This window comes from Melopsittacus undulatus, chromosome 4 (genome assembly GCF_012275295.1).
Source record: "Melopsittacus undulatus isolate bMelUnd1 chromosome 4, bMelUnd1.mat.Z, whole genome shotgun sequence".
NCBI lineage: Eukaryota > Metazoa > Chordata > Aves > Psittaciformes > Psittaculidae > Melopsittacus > Melopsittacus undulatus.
Window position 1 is genome coordinate 97,104,760 of NC_047530.1, and position 20,381 is coordinate 97,125,140.

The 20,381-nt window shown below is 59.6% G+C and overlaps 2 protein-coding genes across 5 annotated transcripts; one reads left to right on the top strand and one right to left on the bottom strand.

Annotated features, from left to right (window-relative positions):
• Positions 1 to 43: 43 nt before the first annotated feature.
• UBTD1 (ubiquitin domain containing 1) lies at positions 44 to 5,186 on the bottom strand. Its single transcript, XM_034062251.1, has 3 exons — positions 5,058 to 5,186; positions 1,107 to 1,334; positions 44 to 891 (listed from the first exon to the last, which is right to left on the bottom strand). The coding sequence occupies exons 1-3, from the start codon at positions 5,122 to 5,124 to the stop codon at positions 506 to 508; spliced, it is 681 nt and encodes a 226-aa protein (XP_033918142.1). The 5' UTR covers positions 5,125 to 5,186; the 3' UTR covers positions 44 to 505.
• A 190-nt stretch (positions 5,187 to 5,376) lies between these two features.
• On the top strand, positions 5,377 to 20,360 carry MMS19 (MMS19 homolog, cytosolic iron-sulfur assembly component). Of its 4 annotated transcripts, none has more exons than XM_031044679.2 (31): positions 5,377 to 5,529; positions 9,191 to 9,239; positions 10,001 to 10,101; positions 11,610 to 11,695; positions 12,073 to 12,147; positions 12,734 to 12,803; positions 12,970 to 13,098; positions 13,301 to 13,362; positions 13,622 to 13,708; positions 14,021 to 14,095; positions 14,368 to 14,445; positions 14,749 to 14,887; positions 15,270 to 15,424; positions 15,612 to 15,690; positions 15,940 to 16,065; positions 16,358 to 16,439; positions 16,731 to 16,828; positions 17,140 to 17,280; positions 17,458 to 17,613; positions 17,755 to 17,854; positions 17,968 to 18,070; positions 18,182 to 18,256; positions 18,390 to 18,516; positions 18,599 to 18,699; positions 18,789 to 18,845; positions 18,952 to 19,138; positions 19,238 to 19,320; positions 19,405 to 19,569; positions 19,646 to 19,705; positions 19,830 to 19,930; positions 20,009 to 20,360. In XM_031044679.2, exons 1-31 carry the CDS (start codon positions 5,379 to 5,381, stop codon positions 20,034 to 20,036), a joined length of 3,126 nt encoding a protein of 1,041 aa, XP_030900539.2. In that variant the 5' UTR covers positions 5,377 to 5,378; the 3' UTR covers positions 20,037 to 20,360. The 4 variants fall into 4 exon arrangements, with proteins under 4 accessions (XP_030900539.2, XP_030900541.2, XP_033917546.1 ...); XM_034061654.1 differs by lacking the exon at positions 5,377 to 5,529 and adding an exon at positions 5,817 to 8,663; XM_031044681.2 differs by lacking the exon at positions 12,970 to 13,098.
• The last annotated feature ends 21 nt before the right edge of the window (positions 20,361 to 20,381 follow it).

The window sequence follows — 20,381 nt, forward strand, 5'->3', positions numbered from 1 at the left end:
GGCTGCAGGTGACAGCCCCCAGACCTGCCCCAGGGGCCAGAGGAAGGATGAAAAGGCTTTATTGATAAATACAGACTATGTACAGAGGGGAGACATCTCCACCCAGCCCAGCACCCTGGGGCCTCCTGCCCAGGGTGAGCTGAAGCCCAGCAGGTCACAGCCTCTCCCTGCCAGCACAGCACAGCCCAGCAGCGGGGCCCTGGCCGTGCTGACCACCCCAGACACATTTGGTCTCAAACCTCCTGCAGCAAACACGGTGCATGCCCATACCCCCAGCCAAGAGGGACCACCATGGTGGCACAGCCCCATGGAGACCTTCCTGGGGGGGATCACCCGAGTGGGGGGCAGCCTGAGCAGGGAGCTCAGGTCTTTTGAAAAGACCTTTGAGGCAGGCTGAGCAGGGGCTGCCCCAGCTCCGGCAGGGCTGAGACATGGCATGGGGCACCCCCGGTGGTGCCGCTGCCCCCAGCTCCCTGCCCTCGCCCCGCAACCAGTGTGGGGTAGCTCAGTTCCTGGGCGGCAGGGGCTGGTTGACGATCACTTGCACAACAAAATCCTTCTGGATCTTGGTCTCCTGCAGCCGCGTGCGGTCGGTGAGCAGCTTGCCTGAGAAGAACCAGCGCTGCCAGGCCATGTCAATGCCTTCCTGTGCCTGCAGCTGCTTCTTCAGCTGCCCGATGGTGTCGCCCATGCTGGCGCTGAGCCGCAGGTCCTTGCCCGTGGACAGCCGCACCTTGAGGGAGAACTCCCGCCGGGCGTTGGGCAGGGGCTCAGCCGGCTCCGATGCCTCCTCCTCACTCCGCTCCAGGATCAGGTTGACAGGAGGTGACAGGCAGTACACGGGAAGCTGGTAGCGGTTGCCCAGCTCATCATAGCACTCTGTCAGGGACCCTGTGGATGGCAGGGGACATGCTGCGGGTGGGCATCCCTGTGGACCACCCCAGCGGGGACAGGGCCACCCCAGTGAGTGGGGCAGAGCTCCCCTTGGCTGGGCTGAGCTGCATGGATGGCTGTTTGGAACCCCTCTCCCTCCCTCAAGGGACCCTCATGTGCCCAGATATGGGACACTCAGCAACCACCCCCACCCCACTGGTGTCACCCCTCACCATGGGGCAGGGTGATGCTGGCTCCATCAAGGATGGCCTGAGCCAGGCTGTGGTCGTTGGCCTCCACGGCATAGGCAGCTGCCTTCAGAGCATCCCAGATCTCCTTGCGGCCCTCGAAGGCGGGTGCTGTGTCCCAGAACTCATCCCGCTTGCTGCGCAGCTGCCCGTCCGTCATGGGGTAGTCGCTTTTCCACTTGGGACACTCCTTCTTCAGGGGCTCATTGCGGCCTGGGGAGGGGAGGATACTCAGCCAAGGGATGAAGCTCCCCACCTGGGCCCTGAGCCCCCACCTCCCCATTCCTACAGGTTCCTGGGGACCCCTTGCACCATGCACAGCAGTGTCCAAGGGGCTGCCCTGCCCAGCACAGCCGGGGGGGACTCAGCTAGAGTTAGCCCTAGCCCTGCCCAATGTCCCACTGACCCCATAGCACCTGCCCCCCAAGTGACATCACTTGTCCCCAGGAGGGACAAGGGCTCTTGCCCATATGCCTGGAGGACCAGCACCTGCTCTGTGGAGTGGCCACAAGGCCTCAGGGCCCTCTGAGGCAGAGCCGTATTTATAGCTTGGGGAATTAGCCAGGGAATAAGCTGGTGAGTCAGAAGGGGATTATAGGGGCTGAGCTGCAGCCCTGGCAAGATGGGGAGGGCAGGACTCCACCATCCTCTCTGACCATCCCGGGATGGCAGGGACAAGCTGAGGGCAAGAGGACAGGCACAAAGTGTCCAGGGCACCGTGGGGCAGAGAGCTGCCAGCCCACAGCAGCCACAGCAATGGGCCAGACTGGCTCCCCATGAAACAGCCCCCAACAATGTCCTCAGTGACCCCCAGCAGGCAGCACCACCTGGGACACCCCCAGGTCTGGGGCACCCCCACACCAGTCCCACCACTCTCTGCTCTCCCTACACTAGGCTGCAGCCTGGGAACAGCCTCATCCCATCGGCCCCACGGCTGGGAAGGAAGCATGGGGGAGGAAGGAGCTGTTGTCACTCCCAGCTGAGCTGGGGACAATAAGTGGCAACAGCTCCTTCCTGCCACCCGTCTCCCTGGGGTGGCCAGACAGCCTGCTGGGACAGGACACTGGGAATGCAGAGCCCCAGCTGGGCAGGAAGGATGCTCATGCCCGCACAATGACCTGCCAGGCAAGACAATGCTGGGGACAGCCACCAATGCCAGCTGTGGGCTCAGCCACGTTCCCTAAGCAGCTTTTCTTGGGCAAGTGTGTGGTGACACAAGGCACTACACGACCTTTGTTTTGTACCAACCCCATCCCACCCCATCCAAGACCACTGGAGCCAGCACACGAGCTTTCCCACTGAGCCATCCTAGAGCTGGACACAACATGTAGCATCTACACCAGGGATCCGCATGGGGCATGGGAGCTCAGCTATCCCTGGGCTGGATGCTGAGCATCCCTGACAGGCAGCATCCTGCCCGCATCCCTGGAGGATGGCAGGTCTCAAACAAGGTCTCAGCGAGGGCATCCGGCTGCAGCCTGCGCTGCCGATTCAGCAGTCACGGTGCCGGGCAGGAAGGATTTGCAGCACTGCAGGACAGAGCAAGGTCGGAAGCAGCACCTGCCCTGGGAGGGCAGGGGAGCAGCCATGGACAGCCTCAAGGACACAGCCAGGACCACGTCTCCATGCTACTGTGACCACTGGGCTGGTGCACACATCCCTGCAGCCAGGACTGTTATGCACAGCAGGACTCATGGCCAGCACCATGTCCCCGGCTCCATCATCTGCAAAGGGAAGAGGCTGGTCCAGGGCTTGGCCACAGGACAGGTTGTGGCTGCCCCGTGCGGGCAGGCGTGCCTGGCAGCCGTGCCCAGGTAGGCAGGGATTTAAGCCTCGTCTATTTATTGCTGCCACCCATTTGGGCCCTGCAGCCTCTAATCACCTCCTGTTGCTCTATTCCTGGCCCCTTGTGCAACTCCGACAGCAGCACCACTGGACAGGTCTGGCCACTTGCTGGGCCCGGACTCGAGCCAACAGGATCTGGCTGGCAGCCTGCCTGCCTCCTGCCTGCAGCACCCTGCCTGCAGCTCAGCCCTTCCATGGGGACCCCGAGGCAGGATGATGTGCCCTGAAGCTCGCTCCCTGCTTGGATGGAGCCCCAGGGGAGAGCTGGGCAGTCGCAGCCAGTGGGTGCTGGAGGCTAGCTCAGCTCCAGGGGAAGTATGAGCCAGATAGCACATGACAGCGCTTCCAGCAGTGCTGACCGGTCCCCTCCTGGGCCAGACAAGGTTGGGATGCTCCAAAGGCATCGCCTGCTCCTCCCGCTTCAGCAAGCTGGCCATCCTGGGGACAACCAGCAGGAATCCCCTGTCAGGGGCCACAGCAAACCCCAGCTGAGCACACAGGCTACTTCAGCAGGGCCCCCGCAGCAGCAGAGGCTCCCCACCAACAGCTGGTCCTTGCTGTCCCAGGCAGTGTCCCTGTACTGTGGGAGACGGCAGCCGCATCCTTGCTTCATCCTCCATTACCCACTGATCAGCTCCTGTGGGCTGGGGGCATCATGCAAGCAAGGGCAGGAGCCAGCCCGGACACCCTGGCAGCAGGGATGTTCCTGCTCCCCCAGGAAGGGGCACACTGCAAGAAAGCTGCCAGGAGCACAGGGGCAGCAGGAGCGCACCATGATCCATCCCAGGAGAGCTTGGCAGGGAGTGAGTAGTGGCGATAGAGAGACAAGCTCTGTAGCCAGCTGTCACCTGGCACAGGAGAGGAGCACACAGATCCAGATGTTGGGATCCGATATCCCCAGCCACAGCAGCCCCAAGTTACAAGGCAATGGCCCCCAAACTCCCACTGACCTGACTGAACAGTCTGCTATGGACCCCCGGACTGACTGACACCAAAAGAGAGCACCTGCATCCCTGGGGACCAGGGCCTGCTGGCATGGAGGGCTGCAGCACCACAGGAGGCCATCGAGCTGACCGCAGGCAGCCGGGCATCCCGGGGGTGGGCTGCACACACGGAGCCCCGCACGGTGGGGATGGCTGCCCACGGTCAGCGGGCACAGCCAGACCCGGCAACCACCGCCCCCCGCACGTGTTACCGGAGCTTCGGGCTCCATCCCTCAGGAAAACCTCCCCCCTCCCGCCTGCATCTCAGCTGCGGGCGAGGGCCGGGGCGCCCCGTCCCCGGGCACACGCTTCCTGCTCCTCCTCTCCCACCGCCTACCACCGCTTTGCCATAAACACGGTAATTACCGGCTGTGATTGCACCGGACGGGGAGGCGGGCGAGGGAAGGCAGGTATGATTCACCCCGCCAGCCCACGTCCCCTTCACCGGCAGGTAGCCATGCCCGCCCCCCACCCCCCGTGGCCTCCGGTACCTTCCATGGCAGCGTACCGGGGAGGTGCCTCATGGCACCCGGGTATGCGGCTGACCGGTAACCGTGGGCAGCCGCGGGGCTGCACCAGCCCCCCTCCATATCGCCGCTCCCTGCCCGCCCCACGGGACACCGGTACCTCCCGAAATCCCAGGGCAGCATGAACGGCGTTGTGTCCGCTGGCGACAGCCCGGTGTGTACGGGTGGCACTGGCCCCGGGCAGGCTGGGACCCAGCGGTCTGCGGGACGCGGCGTACCGGAGGACACCACCTAGCCTAAACCGGGAGCGCTCACCCCCCGGGACACCCCCTCCCGGAGAGGGGCCGGGGACCGGCGCGGCTGGGCAGGACGCGCTGTGTTCCCCAGCCCTGATCCTGCAAAAGCCCAGGGAACCAGGACGGAAGCCGGGACGGTGCCTGCGCGCTCCCGGGGCCCCGAACCAGACCGGAACCCCCGGGGCCGGGGGTGTCCCGGGGCCACAGAACGGCTCCCAGGGCTGTACATGGGGCACCCCCCAGCGCACCCCTCCGGTGCCCACAGTTCCCTCGCACCCACCACCCCAACCGCTATTTACGCGGGACCTTCGCGCCCCCCGGAGTGCTCCGCCGGGCCCCGCTCACCTGCTCGCTTGCGGGTGTTACCGGCGGCGGCCCGCTCCCGGCGCTGGCGCCCCACGCAGCCGCCCATGGCTGGGGCTGGCCGGCGGCGGCGCTCGGCATGGGGCCGGGCCGGCTCCGCGCTGCAGCCCCGACAGCGGGGCCCGGCTCTGAGCGCCGGGGCCGCCCCGCCCCGCGCCGCCAGGTGCGCATGTGACCGCCCGCGCCGGCACCGCCCACGGGCGTGCTCCTGCTCCCGCTTCGCTTTTATGTCCCCCGCGGCTCGCCGTACCGCCTCTCCGCGTGCGCGTGTCCACCAGTTTCCCCCAACCTAGGGCTTGGCGCATGCGCATAGGGGGGCGCCGGCGGCCGCAGCTTGAGGCGTGCGGTGTCATGGCGGCGGCCGAGGCCCAGGCGGGGGTTACGGCGCTCGCAGCCTCCGTGCAGGACTTCGTGACCGGGCAGCAGGACGGGCGCGCCGCTGAGGTGGCGGCAGGTACCGGGGCGGAGCCGGGGGTGCGGCGGGGCGGGTCCTGCGAGCGTGGGGTTGGACACACGCATGGCCGTGGGGCAGGGCTTAGAGCGCGCAACGGGCCCGGCTGTGGGTGTGGGGTGGAGCGCGGTGGTGGTTATGGGGCTGGAGCGTGCGGTTGTGAGCCAGGCCATGGGGAATGGGTAGGGCCTGCAGCGGTGAGATGAGCATTGAGGGGATGTGGACTATGGGGCAAGGGTGGGGTAGCAGCCAGGGTGAGGGCTGTAGGGGCGAGGATGAGGAAGTGAAGGCAGAGTTATGGGGTCTATGGGGTAGGTCAGGGTTTTAGATGGCTGGTCTAGACCATGGAGTGGGATTGAAGGTGTCGGGTCCACTGGTGGTGTCCCTGGAATCCCCTGGAACAGGGATTTGGGGTTCCAGGGAGAAGGATGTGGTGTGAGATGTGTGAGCTGAGAGAAGCACGAGGCTGCAGGCCCAGCACTAGGGGTTTGGGGAGCACTGGAAGCTACTGGCTACAGCTTTCTGGGGGGTGGGTGTGTATCAGTGAAGGCACCACTGGGAAGGGAGCTCCTGTCCTTGCTGAGATGCTGTGGGGGAGACTGGTTTCACTGGTCTGTGTTTCTGGGACCCAGGCTCTTACTGCCCCCGCTGTGTTTTTTTTCTCCTTTCTTGGCAGGGCTTGAGGCAGTTGGTTTCTTTGGGTAATCTGTGTTTCTGCTTTGGGGTGGTGGTTTAGTGACTTTGTTACATTAGGGAATTTGCTGCTTCAGGAATGTGGCTTTCCAAGGATAAGGTGATGTGTTTGTGTTTCTAGGCAGTAGCTTTTTTGTGTTTGGAAAGGACTTGAGAGAGCAGAGAAGGTCTATGTAGTTTGCGTTACTGAAAGGGGTAGCTTATAGACATTGCCCAAAGCTGATGGGTTTTGGACTGATCCATGGCAGCTTGGTGAGGAGATGAGCTGGCAGAACAGGAGGGTAACCCAATGGCCTGTGTGAAGAAAATGCTAAGGAAGTCTGGAGGAATTCACTAAAACTGCTGACATTCAGGATCTTGCTAAAGAGTCGCACAAAGCCTCCAACATATTTGGAATAGACAGAGAAACAATAACCTTACAACTGCTGTTGTCATCTCTGGTCATGTTATAGAAGTGCCCAGAGAAAGCTTTGTCTTCAGAGACCCAAAGAGAAGAGTTGCCCCTGTTGCCTGCAGCCCAGCTCTCATCACCCGCTCGCGCTTGTGACAAACCCACCTTGACAAGCGAGGAGCCAGCGAGTCTCCTTCGGCCGCTTTGACCCCGCACAGTCACACATCATGAAGTATTAAATTGCATCACGTAGCCCTGAGCGAAAGGGGAGGTTGTTCCTAACCTTGTGGCCGTTGTGCAATTGTTGGAAGAAACGCACTGAGCTGCTCCCATGTGTTGCTGAGCACCAAATTGAGTGTGACTTGGCAAGGGGAAGAAAGGACTCGGTGCTGTCACAGGCAGCTGGGCTGCACGGGTCAGTGGGTGGCAGGAGGAGGCTGAACTCGGTTTTGTCATAAGATGAGGAAAAGATAGTGCTGGTACAGAAATCCATCACACGCTCCCTGTGTTTTGAGGGTGTGGGGGAGACAGGAATGGAAAGTGTACAGAAGTGATTAATGTCTAGAAGAACACTGTGTGAAATGGGGACAGATGTGTGGGGAAAGGGAGCAGATTGATTTGAGTAATAATGCAGCAACGGGCAAATGGCTTGTTTCTGTTTAGCCTCTGGGGTTGCAGGAACACCAGGACAGGAAGGCAGCTCCTCCTGCTGAAAGAGTGCTGGGATTCAAGGTGTGTAATTAACCTTGGGGACATGCTGCTGCTGCCAGATGTGGAGGCAGAAGTTTCATGGGCTCACTGCTGTGCTGATGAAGCAGTTCCAATTACACTGTGCTGGCACTTTAGCGGTGGCCAGCAGGGCTCTGCCTCTGAGCAGGAGGCAGTGCTCACAGTTCCTGCTGTCAGGGCTGGTGTGGTCACCCCATGTGAGGTGAAGGGGCCTCCAACCACAGGGAGCATCAATAGCTGATTGTGTTCTGATCACTGCACTTCAGCTCTTTCCTGTTGATTAGGAAACCAGCAGCTCTGTGTAGATGCTGCTTTTGGTCTCTGAAACCCAGAGGGGCAGAGTGCCTGGCTACACGGACACAGCTTGTCTCTGACCTGCTCCACAGTGGTTCAGAGGCACAAGGGCTTCTCATGAGCTTGCAGATGTCAGTATGCTGAGTGTGAAGGGGCTGTATGAGCTTCCCTGGCAGCCCTCTCTGCCTTGTGCCAGTGCGCAGCACCCACTTGCTGTTGCACTGCTCTGCAAGAGGTTTTTCCAGCAGGTTACAGCTGTCACTCAAGGCAGTGCCTGGTGACTCTGCAGTCTGCTGGGCTCCTCTGCTTCCTCACTGCTCCCCTTATCTGTTCTGTCCCTCAGTCCAGGCTCCCTCTCCCTGCTGTGCCAAGCAGGATTGGAAGCTCTATCTCTGGAGTTATGGCTGCCTGCTGTCAGAAAACACTCTCATCCCTTCTCCTACCCTAGAGACCGCTTTCTGATGAGCAGCATGACTTAATGCTGGAATTAGCTGCTTAGGAAGAGCCAGTAAATGCTTGCAACAGCAGGAGACACCAGCTGAGACAGGGCCTGGGAAAGCCCCAAATGAAACCTTTAGGCTTCTGAGGTACCTAAGGCACCTTCTGGGGTGCTCTTGTCAGTCATGTAGGCAAGACTTCAGCAGGGCAGAGGGATGAACAGGGCCATTCAAAGTGTCCAGAAGTACTCCTGAGCAAAGCCAGTGTGTCTCAGTGACTGGAAAGTGCTGGGTTTTGTGGAGGACAGCTGTTTTGTTCAGGTAGAGAGTGAGGAGTGCTGCTTGTTTCCAGTAATGTTGCTTGCTACCTGAGCTGCAGGTTAGGGGTCTGAACCTAAAGGCAGTCCTGTGCCTTCCACCCACATGTCTGACCACACACAGAGCTGTCATACTGGGAAGGTGTCATATTGGTGGTGGGTGGCAGGAATGGAGACCCTTCTGCCAAGGCTCTTGCAGGATGCAGCAGGTCCTTACCAAACCTCCTGAGGAGTGACTCTTCCCCCAGTTGGGCTGCAAGAATCTTGAGGCAGGAGGTGAGTGAGGCAACCTGGTGAGGTGTCTGAGTCAGAGCTGGAAATAGACTCCTTGTCTTTCTCTGACCACAGAGCCGCCTTTCTCCCATTCTTCCATGTTGGAGGGAGTTTGTGCAGGCCTTGCTCAGCATAGCAGGGAGGTGGTGGAGCCACCGTGGGAAGCTGGGTGATCTTGGCTGTTTGCTCGGGCAGTTCTCCCTCAGGAAGCACCTGGGGAGCTGCTCACCGTCTCCTCCCGGTTTGCTTGCTCATGTTAGGGGGTTTGCATGTGTTGGTGATGGATGTAGGTAGGCTCTGTGGAGCAGGTAGAGGCTCTCAGCTCTGATCTAGCTGAGGCAGCTCTTGGTCCCTCATGTGTTTGCAGGCAGGGCTGGAGGCAGCTGCACCAGCCAAGTGCTCAGTGAGGTGCTGGACAGCCTTTCCTGCTGTGGTGCAGCTGGGAATCTTCCTGAAATGGTCTCCAGAGCTGTGCCTGAATGAGGGTCTGGGAGTCTCTTTGGTTCATTCTCTCTACCTCATTTCTTCAGGGTTGAAAGATGGAAGCTGGACTGTGCTGCAGCTCGTAGAAGCCTTGGGGTAAGAAAAGCCTTTTACAAGTTGTGCATCACATAAGGGCCTTGCAAGGGAAGATTCCTTACAAGGAAGGTCAGTGAGAAGGAAAAGCATACTAGTCCAGGATGAGCTAGTTTCAGTGCTGTCAGACACACTGCAGCATGCAGGACTGCAAGGATGTTGTCTGCTCACAGCATGGGGCCTGAGCAGTACTTTGCCTCCCAGGACTTGGGAGCTATTTGGGAAAGAGCAAGGCTGGAGCAGCTCTCCCAGAACCAAGGTCCCGTGGCAGCAGCGAGCTGTGGGACACTTCTCAGGCAGTACTGTCCCTGAGCACGCAGCTGCACATCACCGTGTCACCAATTGGCTGGCGCTCAGCTTTTTGCTCCTGTCTGTGCACTGTGGTGGCCTGGGACTTGGGGAGGCCTGTTTCTCTTAAGCTGGGGGCTGGGTTTGCCTCATTGTAGGAGGCTTTGCCCTTTTTTTGCCCTTGTGATCTCAGGGGCCTGAATTTCAGGTGCAGAGCATGGGGCAAGAGCAATTTCTTTGGTCTGACTTGAAAGCTTGGATTTATTGCTGCATGGCTACAGGTGCATGTGTACAGCACAGTCAGGGGCAGAGGAGTCTGCTCCCACCCTGCTGGCAGGTCAGGCAGGACTGGGCCACCACCCCCTGCCCAGAGAGCAGCACCTCTTTGTTTTTATAATGTGTCTGCTCAGGATGTGCTTCCTGCTTGGGTGTCCCTGCTCACAACAGGCCTCTTGTGCTTTCTCCCCATGGGTTAGGTTTTGCCTGGAGAACACAGATCCTAGAATGCGAGGCCGAGGCATGCAGCTGCTGTCACAAGTCCTGCTCCAGTGTTACTCCCTACTCCAGGAGAAGGAAGGTAAGGGCTGCTTTGGGCCTGGAGTCTCTGCTGGCAGGGTGAAGCAAAGCCTGTGCTGCTCAAGTCGCTGTCGCAGTTGGCAAAGGGATTGATTTAGCACAGTGACAACTTTGTGCATGTCTCTCTAGTCAAAGTCCAAGGAAGGCATGGGGCTTCACACTGCAGCCCTTTTGCCACTCTCGTCACACAATTCAGGTCAGCCCCTGTAGACACCAAAGCCCTAGGTATGGCTGTGTGGGTACTGCACACCCAGGCATGCTCAGCGCCATGTGGGACGCCTTAGGGATGCATCTATATGTCAAAATCCTTTGGTGGTGGTGATAGAATAAAGGAAAACCATTGTTCACAAAGCCAGTCACATTGCAGCCCTGAGGCCTGTCCAAGATAAATCTGGAGGAACCCTGGGGCCTGGGAAGGAGATCAGTGTAAAGGTGAGAGTGGAGTAGAGGATTGGTGTGCATGGCGCAAGGTGCCCTGTTAATGGAAGCAAGAAGAAGGTCTGGCTGTGTTAAGTGCCCCATAGCAACTGGCTGGCAGTAGGGGAAGCCAGTGGGAGACTTGCTGATGGGTAGCTGAACCTGTGCCAGCAGGCTGCCAAGGCAGGTGTTCTCCGCTAGTAAGAGGTGGAGAAAGAGAAGGATGGAAGTAAAACGTGCTTAGGCCTTGGCATTTGGTGCTCTGTAAGTCTCAGACTGGTGCCAGGCAAGAGCAGCTGTGCAGAGGACAGACTCTGCTGGTGTAGCTGGAGTCAGATGTGATGGCTATGTGGGGACTGGGGTGCTCTGGAGGTGGGGAGGTTCAGTGGGGATGCCTGGCAGAGTGAGGGCAGCTGAGCACTGGCAGCAAACTGGATTTAGAGCCAAGTCACCAGGAGCTCTGGAGGAAGGTGAGCAGAACCAGCTCCTGGGAGGGCAAGGGTAGCTGCTGTGGCACCCCCAGCTGGCCCCATCTCCTTTCGTGTCCTTGCTCACGCAGCTCATTTCCCAGGCACTGCGTCAGATTGCCTCCTGGGGGGTGAGTTTCTGCACAGCTGTGGGCACAGGATGCTGCCAGCTGGCTTTTCCAGTCTGCTTCCTGCTGCCGCTCCCGAGGGCCAGGGCATGCAGGCGCCCGTGGCCATGACTCAGGGGCCAGGAACGTGCTGCTCCAGCCCTGTGCCGCACCCCATGACATCCTCCAGCTTCCACTAAGCCCATGTCTGCCCTGTTGCTGCTGGTGTCTGCACCCACATGTTGGGACAGGCCAAGGCAAATGCCTTGGGTAGCTCCAGCACCTCTGCAGTAGCCAGAGGTGGGTGCTGCCCCATTGCAGTCAGACGTGGGCTGCTCTCGAGGGGAGGGTGAAGGTGTTGGAGCCAGGTGGTTGCACCCACAGTGGCACTTCTCCCCATTCACCAGTGCAGGATGTGCTTGTTCTTATTCTGGCAGCTGCTTTTGGCAGAGCTGGAGCCGGAGCCCAGCAGTTGCATTTCCTGGGACTTAACACATGTTGGTGTCTCTTTCTGACAGTGCTTCATCTGGTCCTGTTCTATGAGAACCGGCTACAAGATCATCACCTTGTGATTCCCTCAGTGCTCCAGGGACTCCAAGCGCTGGTGAGCTCCCTGTTTCAGCCCACAGTGCTGGGATGTGTTCTAGGATGGTGCCAGAGAGGTGCCAGGGCCTGGCTGGGCTGTTAGCTCCTGTCTGATGGCATTGCCCTGTCTCCTCCATCCTCCTGCTGTGCCCCTTGTAGAGGGGCAGCAGAGGAAAGACTCTTGATTTCCTGCCCTGTGCTGATACTGGGGCAAAGATTCCCTAGCTACCCTGGGAAGCAGCAGAAATAATAAGCACCTTGTCCTGACCTGTGTGTAGGGGTAGTGAGCTGTCCCTGTAAGAGAAGATCCTGCAGGTAGTTGCAATGCAGAGGCAGGAGCTGTTACATGGTTACCATCATGGCTTTCTACTCCTGCTCTTCTTTTCCTGTCCCTAGAGCATGTGTGAGGTGCTGTCCCCAGGGTTAGCAGTGTCTGTGCTCAAAGCCATCTTCCAGGAGGTACATGTGCAGGTGAGCAATGTGATTTGGGTGTCTGAGTATGGCCTGTGTTTGGCTCCCTGGGTGTCTGGGTATGGCCTGCCTGCCCTGAGGACTGTACACACTCAGTAGCAGTGCAGTGTAGTGCATCCTTCAGCGCAGTGCAGTGCTTCTGCAGAGCTTAGAGACAGCATGGCTCACTGCAGAGCTAGAGGCAGACAGCAGCCAAGCATCCTCTTTGGCCCTCATCCTCTCTTCTCTGAGCCTTGGGGGAATTACTTCCTTTGCTCTATTCTACAGGCTGTGTCTAAGTGCCTTCAGGCCCCAGATTCTCCTTCAATATAGGTTTGTTTACACTGGCAGGGCCTTGGGCAGCATGTGTGGCTCTGGTGCTATTGTGGTGGTGCATTCATGCGGTGATGGACACAGTCATGCTCACATGCCATCGCATAGGCATGTGCACACTTTGCATGGGATAAATGGGATCTGCATGCCAGGAAGCAGCAGCTGGGCTACTGGAGGTCCTGCCCTCTTCTCAAGGGCATGTGCTGCCCTGGGGTGGTGGGTGGTGGTGCTGCTTTGTGCAGCAGTGTTCTGATTGCTCTGCTCTTCCCTGCAGTCCCTGCTGCAGCTAGACCGCCACACAGTCTACAGCATCATCACCAACTTCATGGGCACCAGGGAGGAAGGTGAGGGGCAGGTGACAGTACCACTGTGGGGCACTCCAGACTGCCTTCTCTGAGGGCTCTGTGGCTCTGGCTGGGGTGAACTGGAAGGGCAAGGGAAACGTCTGATTTCATGCCATGTTGGTGGGGTCTGGTATCCTGCACCTGCTCATGCTCCTTCTTTCTGCAGAGCTGAAGGGCCTGGGTGCTGACTTCACCTTCGGCTTCATCCAGGTGATGGATGGGGAGAAGGATCCCCGCAATCTGCTGGTGGCTTTCCAGATTGTGCGTGATCTCATTGCCAAGAACTATGCCCTGGGTGAGCCTGTGCCAGCTGTGCAGAGCTGACTGGGACACATGCCACTTTTCAGTGAGCTGTTGGCTCTTGGTTCTGACCAGGCCTGGGGTGGTCCCTGACATAACTTCAGGAGCTGCAGGGCCTGCCTATGGTGGGTACTGGGCATAGCTGCTGTGCCTCTTTAGCCCAGCATCTCTGCTTACTCAGTCTCTTCTCCCTGCAGGTCCCTTTGTGGAGGAGCTGTTTGAAGTTACATCCTGTTACTTCCCCATTGATTTTACTCCAGTGAGTGAGTCTGCCCTGTGCCACACACAGGCTGTTCCTCCTGGTGTTTTCTCAGGGGCCTGTGTCCCTGCGAGGGAATGGGTGGAGAGGATGGGCAAGAGTCTTGACTAGGCAGTATTGGCTGCTAGCTGTGGTACCCGGGCTGACAGGCTGGTGCCAAGCTGGCTGCAGCAACTGCCACTGCCCCTGCTTTGCTGGAGATGAGGTGATGCAGCGTCAGCGGTTGGGAGGTTTCCTGACCTCTCTGCTTCCTTTCCAGCCTCCTAATGACCCACACGGCATCCAGAGGGAAGACCTGATCCTGAGCCTTCGGGCTGTACTGGCCTCCACACCCCAATTTGCTGAGGTAGAAAGCTCCCAGGGGGTTCTTGGACACCCCATTGCTCCCTGAGCACATGCTGGATTTCCTAGTGCTGCAGCTCCTGCTGTGGCTCTGGGGGATGGGAACAGTTGGGACCAGGAGCATGCAATAACACAGCCTTGTCTCCTGCTGGGCTGGGCATGGGGAGGGTGCAGACACTGACACCCTGGGAAGGGGCTGCTCTTGCGGGTATGCCTCCACCTCTGCTCTCCTGACAGAGGCTGAGCTTGGAGCCCTGCAGGCCCATGGCCAATGCGGTGCAAAGGGTGGGCTGAGTTAAAGTGCCTCTCTCTGCAGTTCCTTCTCCCTCTGCTCATTGAGAAGATGGACTCAGACCTGCAAAGTGCCAAGCTTGATGCCCTGCAGACTCTGGTAAGGAGAAATCCTTTACCTTCAGTCTGCAATTGGCCTGTGGCAGCTGCAGCAGCTGCCAGCCACCTCTGAGCCCTTAGCCCTGCCAGTCAGAGACTCTCCCTTGCAGAGCTACAATTTCCAGTTTGGCCTGCATTGCCTTTCCCTCTTTTTCTGTCACTTAAGTGGTTTGAGCAGCTCAGCATGAGCTTGCCAGGCTGGGCAGTGTCCCTGCTCTGTTTCCTCCCTGTCCTGGCTTCTCTTTGATGCCTTCTCCTGACACCCTCTTGCAGGCTGCCTGCTGTGCCATCTACGGGCAGAAGGAGCTGCAGGAATTCCTCCCCAGCCTTTGGTCATCCCTGCGGAGGGAGGTGAGTACTGCAGGGCTCCTAACAAGTGCTCCACCAGAACTGGGCTCCTGCTGAGCAGTCACAGCCAGACCAGGCAGACCCCATGTTTCCCAGCAGCCCCAGCCTGTGGCCTTGAACAGCCCCACCTGAAAAGTGGGGGGACAGGCTAGCCCCCTCAGCGTGTCCCTGGGGCTTGGATGTGCCACACTGCTTGTCCAAAGCATGTGGGGAGTGAGGCAGGAGCCTGGGCCCTTCAACCTGCATCGGGAACACAAAGCCTGCAGTTGGGGTCAGTGTGGAGCTCATCCTGTGGCCTCTCTGCAGGTGTTCCAGACAGCGAGTGAGAAGGTGGAGGCTGAGAGCCTGGCAGCCCTGCATGCCCTCTCTGCCTGCCTGTCCCGCTCCGTGCTCAGCTCTGATACTGAGGATCTGCTGGATTCCTTCCTCAGCAGCATTCTGCAAGGTAAGGTAGCAGAGACACCTACCCAGCACCTAACAGCCAGGCCTGCAAGCATCCTCCCAGCTAGAGATCTGCCCTCTTTTTCTATTTGAAACCTCTTTATAGCACTCACAGCTATTGTTAGCTTCTCCAAGGTGATTTGCTGCAGGAAGGGAGGAGGAGGGGGCACAGTAGGAAATGCCTGTTGGATTGAGTTGCTTCCCGCTCTGCTGGGATGGGGGGGATCCAAGGCTGTGCTGCTCACTGCTGGGGGAAGCAGCTCTGTTGGGGAGGCTGCGCTGCAGCTGAGAGCTGTGCCCTGGCAGCACATCCCAGCTATCGGCTGTGTCCCTGCACACGAGGCAGAGGAGGTGTGCCGGTGCAGCTCACACCCAGCCTATCTCAGATTGCAGGCACCATCTCTGTGAGCCTGACATGAAGCTCGTGTGGCCAAGTGCCAAGCTCCTGCAGGCAGCAGCAGGAGCCTCCCGGCGCGCCTGCCACCACGTCACCCGCAGCGTCCTGCCCCTGCTGCTGGAGCAGTACACCAAGCACTCACAGGTGAGGGGCACCCCAGCTCTGTGCTCACAGAGCAGGGCCCAGTGCAGAGCTTGGTGGGAGCAGGTTGTCAAATGGGCACCCTTTCATGGCTGCAGGTGAGGACCCCATGGGTGCCTGCTGGCCTTGTGAGGCATGGCTCTGTCCCAGCAGTGACTGTGATCTGGGTTACACCTTTGTCTCCCTGCAGAGCAGCCAGAGGAGGACAATCCTGGAAATGCTGCTGGGCTTCCTGGAGCTGCAGCAGAAATGGGGACATGTGGAAGAAGGTGAGGTTGGCTGGTCCCTCTGGGGGCATCTGTGTCCCTGGGGGCTGCTGGCTCTGAGCTCACCTTCCCTGATGCTGGCAGAGAAGGAAATGTCACTGACCTGGCTGCATGTGCAGCCCCTTCCATGTCCCAGGGACCCTGCATGGTTGGGTGTCAGCTGGCAGGTGCCCAGAAAGGGTCTGTCAGGTGGCTGTGCAGTGGCAGCCAGGTGCAGGCAGTGACTCCATATCTCTCCTTCTCTCTCTATAGAGGAGAGCACTCTGCTGTCACTCCAGGCCCTCATTTGCTCTGTGGTGTTCTCAGCACTGACGGACTCCAGTGTGCAGCTGCAGCTGGTCGGGATCAGGGCACTGACTCTCCTGGGCTCCCTGCAAGGTTGGTGCCTTGTTTCCCTTGGGGAGGCAGAGGGGGGTGTCACCCTGTGCTGGGACACACGGTGCTGCGTGGCTGCTGGGACGTCCTTGCCTGCTGCACGAGAGCAGTGGCAGCATTTTCTACCCAGGCCATGAGCTCCAGGGTCACTTGGTCTCTCTCTTGCCTGTTTGTGCTGGGCACCTTATACCTCTGGAACTTGGCATGTTGCTGCTAACCTGGCCAAGGGGCAAAGATGCTGGTCAGAACACAAGCATCTTTTTCTTTGGCTAAGGCAGGATTCCTCTTGTTCCAGGCTTCCTGTCTCCCTCTGATCTGGAGCTGGTTGTGGATCACCTCATTCGTCTGGCTCTGTGTGAGGAGGATTCCCAGAGCAGGTGAGGGGTGGGCTGGCACCATGGCAGTCACCCATGCTCTGGGGAGAGGAACAAAGCCATGAAAAACCATGTTGTGTGTAAGAGCAAAGGGATAAACCAGGCAATTTATGGGCTGGAAATTAAGAAGTCTGAGCCTGTCAAAGCAAGGAGCTCTGCTCTACCTGCCAGTAGGGGGGAAAAAGGCAGAATGCTGAGGAATGGATTTCTGGAGGCACCTTCTGGCCCAGATCTGTGCAGCTGGTGTACAAGCAGTACTTGCATCACCCCTCTTAACTCCCTTCCCTCTGGCAGTGAAGCAGCAATGGAGGCAGCGGGATCTCTGGCCCCCATCTACCCAAAGGTTTTCTCTGGACGTATGGTACCCAGGCTTGAAGAGGAGCTGCAGACAGGTAGGGCTTAGGAAGGGAGTAATGCCTTTTGGGGTGAAACCTATCCCATCCCGATTCGGTTCCTGCCAGGCAGTGTGGCTGTGCCATATGGCATAGGTTGGGGGATTCTCAGTGCAGGGACTGTGGTGCCTGGTGCTGACAGCCAGCCTGTGCAGGTGGGATCACCCTTGTGGGGAGGAGCTGCCCAGCCCCAGAGCAGGCAGAGTGCCTTGGCTGCCTCTGTGTGCTGCTTCACCCCATACACACCGGCAGGGTCTGGGCCTTGGGTGAGAGGGTCTGGCATCATCCCCCTGACTGTGTTTCCTCTCCAGAGCCAGAGGAGGAGAGCTCCCGTGATCGTTGCTCCCTGCGGCAGCGCTGCCTGCAGGCCCTGGCTGCTGTGTCCACACACACCAGCATCGTGAGGGAGACTGTCCCTGTCCTGCTGCAGCACCTCCGGAAGGTGCAGAAAGGTAACACAGCCCGCAGCAGGCAGCTCCAGAGCTGCCTCTGTTGCTGGTAATGGCTGGGAGAGCGGGGATGGCAGTGCTCCTGGGCTGTGAATCCCATTGGAGGAGGGAGGGCTGCATTGCCACGGCATCCCGGCGCAGAGCCGGGCTGTTCGATGGGACAGTGACTGTGTCCCGCAGGGAGCGAGGCCGGGAGCGCACAAGACATCATCTCCGTGTGCCGGAGCCTGCACCGCGTGGCTCTGCAGTGCCAGCCGGAGGCCGAGAGCTGCTGGTACTACCACCAGACGGTGGTGCCCTGCCTGCTGGCCATGGCAGTGCAGGCTGCCATGCAAGGTAAGAGCGGGCCGGTAGCGGGAGCAGGCGGCTGCTGCTGCCGCCCTCCGGCAGCCGCGGGCACTGCGAGCCCCGCAGTGCCCCAGTGCTGATACGCTCAGGGCGCTGTGCCTGACGCTGCTTTCCGACCGCTGCCTGCAGAGAGCACCCACCCGCCGCTGGGCAAGGTACTGCTGCAGGAAGAGGTGCTGGCTGCCATGGTCCCAGTCATCAGCGCTGCCACCACTCACCTGAGCCCTGAGTGAGTGATGCTGGGTGGGAAGCTGGGCACTCCATCATGTGCTTCCTAGGAGGTACATGGGAGCTCTAGTGACCCTCCCAGAGCAGCACATTGCAATGTCTCCTTTTTCCTAGGCTGGCTGCCCAGAGCGTGTCTCATGTGGTGCCTCTCTTCTTGAATGGAGAGGTCTCTTTCCTGCCCCAGAACAGTTTTCCCTGCTCCTTCCAGCCTTTCCAGGTGTGTTGGGTGCTTGGGGCTGGAGTGCTGGAACATGGGCAGGGAATGGAGATACGAGCACAGGTTGGCAGCAGGGACCCTGATGCCATGGGCGCTGCTCTTCCCTTGCAGGATGGAGAGTGCTTGGAGGCACAGAGACGCCTGGTTGCCCTCCTCATGGCCTTTGTCTGCTCCTTGCCCCGCAATGTAAGTTGGTAGGAGCAGGGTGAAGAGGGGTCTTGGCCGAGTGTCCTCCTGCCTTGGGACCACAGCAAGCTCCACAGGCAGAAGAAGGCAGAGCCGCAGCTCTAGGCTGTAACACACTCTGCTTCATTTCCAGGTGGCAATTCCTCAGCAGGAATGGCTGCTCCGGGAACTGCTAGTGCTGAGCTGCTCCTGCAACTGCCCCTTCACTGCCACCACAGCTGCTAAGTGCTTCGCGGGACTGGTGAACAAGCACCCTGCGGGTAAGGGGCTAGGGAGGATGCCGTGGGTCCCTGCCCATCACTGCCAGTGCAGTAGCTCAGCCTGTCCCTTCCGTGTCCCCAGGGCAGCAGCTGGATGAGATCCTGCAGCTTGCAGTGAACAGGATAGAGCCTGGCCTGGTGGAGGGGCCACACCGGACACAGGCGCTCACCCTGCTGCTGTGGGTAAGGCCTATCCTGGGTGAGGAGGGGCAGAGAGGTGGGGTGGGGGGATGAGGGGCTGGCCTGGTGCTGAATCTGCTCTGCCTGCATAGGTGACCAAAGCCCTGGTGCTACGCTACCATCCCCTGAGCTCCCAGCTGACAGATAAGGTAGGCAGTGGTGGGGCTGGGTGCTGCCCAGGAGCCTGCCTGCTCCCCATGGGGCTGGCTGGGATGCCCAGCAGCAGGACCCCTCTCAGGACTCTCCCCCTTGCAGCTGCTGGGCCTGCTGAGTGACACGGAGCTGGGCCCTGCTGCAGCCGATGGCTTCTCCCTGCTGATGGCCGAGTCCCCGGACGTGCTGCACAAGGGCTGCCATGCAGATGTGCGCATCATGTTCCGACAGCGCTTCTTCACTGACAACGTCCCCAAGCTGGTGCAGGGCTTCCATGGGGCTGGCCCTGGTGAGCGGCCAACCCCCAGCCCAGCCTGTGACCCCAGGGGACCGGACCTGATGTCCCCTTCTTCCCCTGGCTGCCTGTAACCATCTCTGCTCTCCACAGACGTGAAGGCCAATTACCTGAAGGGCCTGTCCCATGTACTCAACCATCTCCCCAAGCCTGTGCTGGTGACAGAGCTGCCCACGGTGAGAGGTAGCAGCAGGTACTGTGACAGCACACAGTGCATGGCTGGGAGTCACTCATGTTTTCTGTGTTCTCCTCACCTGCAGCTGCTTCCCCTCCTCCTCGAGGCCTTGTCCTGCTCAGACCATGTGGTGCAGCTTTCTACACTGAGCTGCCTCCAGCCACTGCTGCTTGAAGCTCCCCAGAGCCTGAGCCTGCACGTCGACACACTCGTCACCAAATTCCTCAGCCTCACCTCCAGCCCCACCATGGTATGTGGTCCTCCTCCTTCCCCCCGATGGCTCTCTCCTCTGCCCCTTTCACTGCCCTCACCCCTATTTGTTCTAGGCTGTCCGCATCGCCGCCCTGCGCTGTGCCCATGCGCTTACCAACCTGCCCACAATAGTGGTAAGTGCTCCTGCAGGAGGTTGGTGCCTGCTCCTGCATGTAGAGGGGCAGGGGGGTCCCAAACTTCTCCCCAGGGGGCAGCCAGCACCCAGCTCTCTCATTAAGAGCCCTTTCTATCCTACAGCTGCTCCCATACAAGGCTCGAGTTATCCGGGCACTGGCCAAACCTTTGGATGACAAGAAGAGGCTGGTGCGGAAGGAAGCAGTGGCAGCACGGGGGGAATGGTGAGTGCATACGGCTGGAGCTGCTGGGACACTGGCATGTTTGGGACATGGCTGATGGCACCATCTCTGTCCCTGCAGGTTCCTGCTGGGCAGCCCAGGCAGGTGAATGTCCTGCATCCCCTCCCTGTGCTGATCGACTGTGACCAGCCCCCTGATACCCCACTGTACCATGGACCCTCGGAGCCCAGTTACTGCCCCATGGGCCAGGGCTGGAGCCTGGAAGCCGGCAGGCAGTACCCTCACTGCGACACCTTCTCAGCACCCCCAGCGGGCAGGGAGCTGTGCCACTTGTGACTTACCCACCTTCTGCTGCAGCATGGACAGTGATGGACAGACTGGCCACGTGTGAGTGGAGAGGGCAGGCCTCTGCACACGTGTGCAGTGTGTGGCAGCCCACACACCAGAGGAATAAATGTCTCTGTTTTGGTAATGCTGTGGGGGGTTCCCATGC